The sequence below is a fragment of the Bicyclus anynana genome, chromosome 19 (genome assembly GCF_947172395.1).
Source record: "Bicyclus anynana chromosome 19, ilBicAnyn1.1, whole genome shotgun sequence".
NCBI classification, from domain to species: domain Eukaryota; kingdom Metazoa; phylum Arthropoda; class Insecta; order Lepidoptera; family Nymphalidae; genus Bicyclus; species Bicyclus anynana.
The window spans coordinates 13,768,811-13,777,042 of NC_069101.1; the positions used below are offsets into that span (position 1 = coordinate 13,768,811).

The 8,232-nt window shown below is 40.2% G+C and overlaps 1 protein-coding gene across 1 annotated transcript; it reads left to right on the forward strand.

The window, feature by feature from the left end:
• The first annotated feature begins 1,768 nt into the window (after nucleotides 1-1,768).
• On the forward strand, nucleotides 1,769-7,051 carry LOC112049239 (collagenase-like). Its single transcript, XM_052887384.1, has 5 exons — nucleotides 1,769-2,317; nucleotides 3,654-3,921; nucleotides 5,377-5,466; nucleotides 6,073-6,269; nucleotides 6,794-7,051. Exons 1-5 carry the CDS (start codon nucleotides 2,078-2,080, stop codon nucleotides 6,896-6,898), a joined length of 900 nt encoding a protein of 299 aa, XP_052743344.1. The 5' UTR covers nucleotides 1,769-2,077; the 3' UTR covers nucleotides 6,899-7,051.
• Nucleotides 7,052-8,232: the final 1,181 nt, after the last annotated feature.

Genomic DNA, 8,232 nt, shown 5'->3' on the forward strand with positions numbered 1-8,232 from the left:
CAGAAACTCAAACTCAGCGAACAGAAATGTAGTACCGAGTGATTGACATATAATAATACCTTTGTGCTGAACCGTAAAACAATAACACAGCCACTAGTCCCCGGCAGCCCCGTTATTCCTAGTTCTGGCAGCGGTTATATGGTACTTGCTAGGCAAGGGGTGTTAAGAATCTCCGAAAGAGATTCCGCTGCCAACCCCGACGTTGGGTCTGAGACTTGGTCGCTAGCTATGGGCCATAAGAAGGCTCAGAGTCACACACAGGGCGGTGGGATGAGCTATGCTAGGAGTATCTTTGCGTGATCGAATCAAAAATGAGGAGATCCGCAGAAGAACCAAAGACACCGACATAGCTCAAGTGTATCGCCATAATATAAATGCGAATGTAAGTCTGTCTGTCTGTCACCTTTTCACGACTAAACGGCTAAACCAATCAAGATGCATTTTGGTATAATGGTAAATAGAATCTTGGAGCAAATCATCGGGTACTTTTTGACCCTAAAATAAAAATAGAAGGAGGTAAAATAGGGGTTGAAAGTTTGTATAGAAAGTCCTTTATTTGTAGAGTTATAATTTTAAAAATTTGTTCATACATAATTAAAAAAATTACGAAATGCCTCAATAACTCATTATAAGAAAAAAAAAGAATAGATTTGACTCATTGTCATTAGTCTGTAAAATATACGCGTTAAGGAATTCTTGTACGATTTAGGATCAGCCTGTAGCCAAGTGGCACGATTCTCTTTCTACGATCGCAAACGCTTCGAAAACTAGAAAAATGTATGGGAATGACAGATCTTGATCACGTGACCTGTCGATAGCAAATGTCATTCCTATACATTTTTCTAGTTTTCGAAGATATATTAGCTTCAAAATATAATGAACAAGATATGTTAGCTTCCAAAACCACTAGGTAGGTATTGTCCAAACTTTATAATTTGGTTGGACACTCTACTCTCCGTATATTTTTTTATGCAATATTGGCTTGCGCTTGACTACAATTAAGCCTGATGGAAAGATATACATATATGTTCTGCAATATTTTGAGCTATTATTGTTACTAACCCTTTTTAGGGTCCCGTAAGTCTGAATAAAAAATGGTACACTTATACAACAATCAAACATTAATAATACACGTGTATTTGAAGACTTCTCTTTTTTTTGAAGTGGGATTAAAAGAGTGCTTAGGGCTTGTATTCTATATTAGGTACTCCAATTCGAGTTAATAGGTTTTTGTGAAATACCTATTCAATTTTCATTATTTTTGGATCACCATAAAATATTTGGGGAGGGGGGGGGGGGGGTCGGTAGCAATGTGGCATAATCTTATTACCTCCTGTGGCATTCATGCTGAAACTACTCAATCATTGGTATACTTAATCAAAGATTTTATATTATTAGATATGTGTCACTATTTTTATATTTATATTATCTATTACATATTTATAATTTATGTCACTAGCGCGTCAAAACCGAGACGAACAAATATTGTATTACACAATAATAATTATTTACTGTTTAAATAAAAAAGACTGTAGAAGGTTTCCACCATGCCAGACGTGGCAGCGCTCGACCAATTCTTTAACCCTGCTACTAGCGGTTGCCAGTCCGTAATCCCGCTCGTGCTTGACTACCTGCCCTATAATAGTTAACCCTGGTTTACATTATATATTGTATTGTACTACTGGTTTACATTATTATATTGTAGTTAGAGGGTAGAACTTTATTAGTAAGTTAAGCGGTCGTTCCGGTAATGATCGATAGTGTTACTTTGTGTATCTGCCATCCTTGACACGTAAAGCTTAGAACCTGCTCTGAGGCTACGACTTCACCGTTATCAGAAGTGGAGTTTGGTCTTTATCCGCCGTTATATACATAAATATATAATGTTAAATGTAAAGTCAACACAAAATTGTGCTAAATTCAGATCACTTATTGCGGGAATTTTGGAGGCACGTAACATATCTAATAGTATAAAATCATGGGATATAATCTTATAATCAATCAAGTAAAAATACCAAACAAAGATTAATAGTTAAAAATAAATTATCAGATAAGATTAACAACTTAATAAATATCGATGTGGACTCCTATGCATCAGACCACAATATCAGCAATAATGAAACTCCTGGTCATCATTTTTGGGCTGGTGGCAGCTGTTGCCTCGGAGGTGGAGTTCCCCCCGATCTTCCAGGACTACCACGAGGAAATCGGTATCCCGGCGGCCAAGCGTATCAAGCTGTTTGAAGATTCCCTTGACTTTGACGGCTCCAGGATTGCTGGTGGGCAACCAGGGCGTCTTGGGTCGCAGCCTCACTTGGTAAGTTATTAGTAATCCTTTAGTTAAGTTACGTAAAGTTATGTAGATCATACGAGTCCCATTTCTGGTCTATCGTCAGGCGGCGTTGCAAACCACCCTACCGAGAAAGATAAGACGTGCCAAACGATTTAAAAATCCAGAAACCTATACTTTCAAATCTAGCAAATAGCATTGTCGATGCCTTTCTCATTTACCAAAGCGATAAATTAATTTAATTCTTATTTATACCCCTCTACGAGTAGGTTCTATTTTACAACGATGACAAATGATCTGGAAGAGGCCTACGCCGTAGAGGCGACTTGTACATAGTGAAATTAATTATGAATAGATTTATTTCATTGTACTTTGAGTGAACTCACAAAGGCTGCCCAGTGGGCTATTTGTTACAGTATCTAGGTAAAATAAGTTTTTGATTTTTTATTGTTTTAGTTTTTGTTACTTGTAAATTGTATATGGCTACACTAGTGAATTGGGGATAACCTGTAATGTTAGTGTAAGTTTGTAAATAAATAAATAAATAATAAATAAAAGTTTTTCCATTAATATGTTAGACTACTAGCCCACGCCTTGCAAGTTTACCTGCGTAGTTTAGTTACCGTGATAATACGGGAATAAAATATATCCTATGACACTCAAAAATAACGTGGTTTTTTGGTGGTAAAGGAATTTCCAAAATCAGTTCATTGGATCCAGAAATTACCCTCAACAATACCATAAACTTTACCTCTTTATTATATAGAAGAATAACGAAACATTGTACAGTACTAAAATAAAGGCCTTTTAATTAATGACTAGCTGACGCCGCGTGGTTTCACCTGCGTGGTTCCCGTTCCCGTTGGAATACGGGCCGGCCTTTACTTACCTTTAAATACGGCCTTTCTTAATAAATGGGCTAACTAACACTGAAAGATTTTTTTGTCAAATCGGACTAGTAGTTTCTGAGATTAGAGCGTTCAAGCAAACAAACAAACTCTTCAGCTTTATAAAATTGGTCGTTATCAACCCATATACGGCTCACTGCTGAGCTCGAGTCTCCTCTCAGAATGAGAGGGAATAGGCCAACAGTCCACCACGTTGGCCCAATGTGGATTGGCAGACTTCACACACGCAGAGAATTAAGAAATTCTCTGGCGTGCAGGTTTCCCCACGATGTTTTCCTTCACCGTTTGAGACACGTGATATTTAATTTCTTAAAATGCACACGACTGAAAAGTTGGAGGTGCATGCCCCGGACCGTATTCGAAACCACACTCTCCGGAATTGGAGAGGTCATATCCACTGGGCTATCACGTCTCTTATAAAATTAGTATAGATGAGAAACTTTATAAATTTTCAGGGTGGTCTGATAATCGCCCTGACCGACGGCAGACAATCAGTGTGCGGCTGCTCCCTCCTCAGCAACACCAAGGCGGTGACGGCGGCCCACTGCTGGCGGTTCGGCAGCTTCCAGGCGAGGAAGTTCACTGCTGTCTTCGGCTCCACCCGCCTATTCAGCGGGGGCCATCGTACTGACACCAGTAACGTCGTCAGCTACCCCAAGTACAGACCCACCGTAATGGACTACGATGTCGCTGTCATGACCTTGGACTTCGTTCCTTTTAGTAGTAAGTAAAACAAGTCATCTGTTAAATTCTGAAAACGCACTACAGTCAAGATTTTTTTTTGTATAAGCAAGCGCTTAGCTGCATTCACGCCTGATGGTAAGCGATGATGCCCATAGTGGAACGCACTTGCCTACGAGATGTCTATTCACTCTTTACTTGGAGATACCCATATTGTAGTCGCTGCGATGCCTAGCAGTCCTGTAATAGAACGACGAAGGTGGCACAAGATCAAGCAAAGCAAATCTTGTGCCTACTTCCCGAAATATTTTGTAGAACACCAATGTCTATTCTATTTCTATACCGATGAATACCGGTGTTCTACAAAATATTAAACTAACCTTTCGGCGTTGCTCTCAGTTTTGAAGTGTAGAGTTTGTTATTTCCTTATTACCAATGAGCCTGCTAGCGCATTTATCCACTGAATGAAAGCAGCAAGCTGGTATTTGGTGGAACCATCCCACAAATGGGAGCAGTACACTCCATACACGATCTAAAACGGCTTTGTCAGAATATACCATCAAAACGCCGATTTTGTACCCACACATTCTTTACTTTCTTTAATTTAATAACTAACACCCGTAATTTTTTGCGTTTAGCGTCACAATAGTGTGGCAAATAAAATGAATCTTTTATTTGCGACACTATTGTAGTGTCTGATGCCGCAACTATAGGGATCAATTTCTCTTTAGGGATTTCTTTTCAGATTTCTTTTAAAATTTAATTTCAAGACATTGAGGTCTTACTTTTTGGTTCTCAGAACGTTTTCGTAACTGAACGTTGCATAATGCAATCAAGATTAATTTATTTTTATAGACGCCTGCAGTTATACCCATTACTGTACAACAGTGGCGAAGAATTTTTTTTTTAATGCAAATAGGCTCGCGTTTGACCATGATCTAACCTGATGATAAGTGTAAATATAGTCTAAGATGGGACACGCTTGCCTAGAAGGTGCCTATTCACTCTTGTTTTGAAGATACCCAAGTTATAATAAACACAAACTTGGGAAGGGTATTCCAAATCTTAGCCGTGCGTATGAGAAAAGAAGACGCAAAGCGTTTTGGTCCTAGGGACATCTACAACATAGGGATGAAAACCCACCCGATGTCTTGCGGTGCAGGATGGAATTTTGATGAAGATAAGCCGTCCCAAAGAAATGTAAATTCATACCGCATGATACTCCACAACTCCAATATATTTATACATATAAAATTAAATATCCATACATTAAATTACATCGCTTAGACTCGTTGAATAGAATATTTGATTACTTGATCGATGTTTTGCTGCTTCGACTAAAGAATCGATACATTAAATTAATTATAACAATGAATATTTATGAATGTATATGTATATGATCGGCTTGTACGAACTCTTCGCCGTTGCTGTACAGTGACTTTTACAAAGATAGCTCTACTCGTACAATAAAATTGATGTGTTTATGCACAATTTCAGACTACATCAGAGCCATCGCAGTGGCTACTGGTACTGATGACTTCGTCGGCGTGTGGGCCTCAGCTGCTGGGTTTGGCTCTACTGGAAACAGTAAGTACAAGGGCATTAATGTTTCTAAACGCTGTTTTTCACCCATATAATAATAATAACCTGTATGTGTGTGTAGTATACATTTTTCTACGAACGCTAACGCTTCGAAAACTAAAATATGTACGGGAATGACACTTCCGATTTATAGGTTGATCACGTGAGCTATCGATAACGAATGTCATATCCATACAACCAACGATATTTTAAATAGTTGCATACAACCATACGCTGTTTAGTTTTCGATCCGTTAGCGAGAAAGAAAATTGATATGTAACTAGGCTACAGGCCCTGATGCGGTTAGAATGTGCTTGTTATGTTATCAATAACTATATCCTCTAGACCGGAACAAATCAATGCTGCTGGTATAGGCGACTGTAACTGTAGGTAGGTGCTGTGAAATATTGGCCTTAATTTTTTTAATGAAAAGTAGCAGCCCGGAGAGGAAATTATTAAAGACGGCATCGTTACAAAATCGAAATTTATCGCCTTAAGCTCGCATTGGAACAGCGTGGTCTAACCTATAAGAGCCCTCTTATACTCTTAGAAGGAATAGAGTTAATTATGTAGGCTGCTGATTAATTAATTCTCTATTGTCTGTATTCTCAGATCATCCCATTACCCAGGCTCAATCTAAGAACGAGGCGATACTCCCAGTTATCACAAACGAAGTGTGTTCGCGAAGTTATGGCGTCTTCGTGCTGGTGCCCTTCACCATCTGCGGGGGAACGACACACGGTCAGAGCACTTGCCCAGGGGACTCCGGCGGCCCCCTCGCCGTCGGAACAGGAGATGATCGTAAGCTGGTGAGTAAAACATCACCTCAGGCAGTCATACTTTACCGTACTGGCGTCCCCTGCTCCCTGTGGAGGAACGACACACGGTCAGAGCACTTGCCCAGGGGACTCCAGCAGCCCCCTCGCCTTCGGCACCGGAGGTGATCGTAAGCTGGTCAGTGCAACGTCACCTCAGGCAGTCCTACTCCACCGTACTGGCGTCCCTTGCTTCCTGTGGAGGAACGACACGTAAGCTAGTCAGTACAAAAATTCCACCAGTCAAACAGTCCACCGTAGGTACTGGTACCCTCTATTCTCTGCGTGGGCACAAACCACGGACAGAACACCTCAGGAAACTCCGGCAGCCCCCTCGCCGTCGGCACCGGAGATGATCGTAAGCTGATCAGTACAATGTCATTATTCTATCAAGTAGGACGTACCTCTGGCAGTCAAACTTCACAGTGTTTAGATGAGCCGGTGCCGTGCCGCGATGCCTCTGTTAATAAATACTATGATGATCCTTATTTAATTGAAATAAAATTGTTTGTTCCCAGATCGGCATCGTATCGTTCGGTCACATCTCGGGTTGCGAGAACGGGCACCCGATTGGCTTCTCCCGAGTCACGTACTTCGCACCTTGGATCATCAGCCAACTCTGAAGAATACCAATAACGCAGCAGTTGAGGGGTTGGACGCAAAGAAAGCTCCTAGAGTCGGTCAACTTTCGCCAAAAACACTTTTAATACTTTCATTTCACTTTTCTCTATTACGGTTACTACAACTATATTACAAATAAAACAGTGATTTAGCTATTATTATTTATTACTGATTTATCTTGCTCAAAAAGTACCTACATCATAATAATGAGAAATGGCTTTTTTTTCCTCTGTAGCCACAACTCTAAGCAAACAATTTACCAAAAAGATCTAGATTTGTTAGATCACAGATTGATTAGTCCAGCACGTCCATCGGCTGTTGATAATGATGATGAGGCATTAGTTAAAATTTCAAGTTTATTTTTGCTAAAAGGATCTCATAAAGTCCCATTTAAAAAAAAAGAATTACATTTATCTATTTGTTCAACAAGAGAACAATATTTTTTTTTGCTGTGACTACTGAGAATATAATGTAAATACAGTGTTTTGTGAGAGATCTAAGGCACGAGAAAAAATTACTGTACCGGCTCTCGTAGGACATACTACTTTTCTTCTAACTTTACTACTAGCGAAAAAACACTAGATGTAAGAATAAACCTACACAGGGACTGTGATTATGTCATTTGCGAATAGAGCTATATACAAAACGAAGCAACCATTTACTACTCTATATTAAAAAAATACAATATAAATTGAAAGTCGTTCCATATCACCTGCATCATCACAATCATTGATTGTTAGGGTAGTATACAGGTATTCAAACTGTAGAAGACAGTCATAGACTAATAAGTAAACAAAATAATCTATAAATGCAGTCCATACCAAAGAGATAGTAGAATTCAAAGATGGCCGCCAGTTGCATCACGTGACAAATACGTAGACATCCGCCCGATTGTCAAATACCGTTTGTGTAAGGGTATAAATGTCGTAGCTCATTAGAGCCTCACGGGACTTGGGCATCGCCTCGCCTCGAGTAGTTAGTACTTTTCGTATGGATTTATATGGGCATGCGCTCACTACATCAACTCTGTACCATTACCAGATCGCTTCGCTCGCTAGGTGTCCACGCGTGGACTGCGAGTAGACCATTCGATGATAGCTCGCTGTTGGCATGCTTGCCTCGCGTGAAATACTACTCGGAAATTCGTTGACCACGCGAGGTTCACTGGTGACAACGCGGCGTCCATCAGTGGTAACTCGGAAATTCGTTGACCACGTGAGGTTCACTGGTAACAACGCGGCGTCCATCCGTGGTCCACCCGCGGTCCACCTGTCGAATACAAGTGGTCATGTCCCAGGTGGCTCTAATGAGCTACGAACTTAAAAGACTGATACCG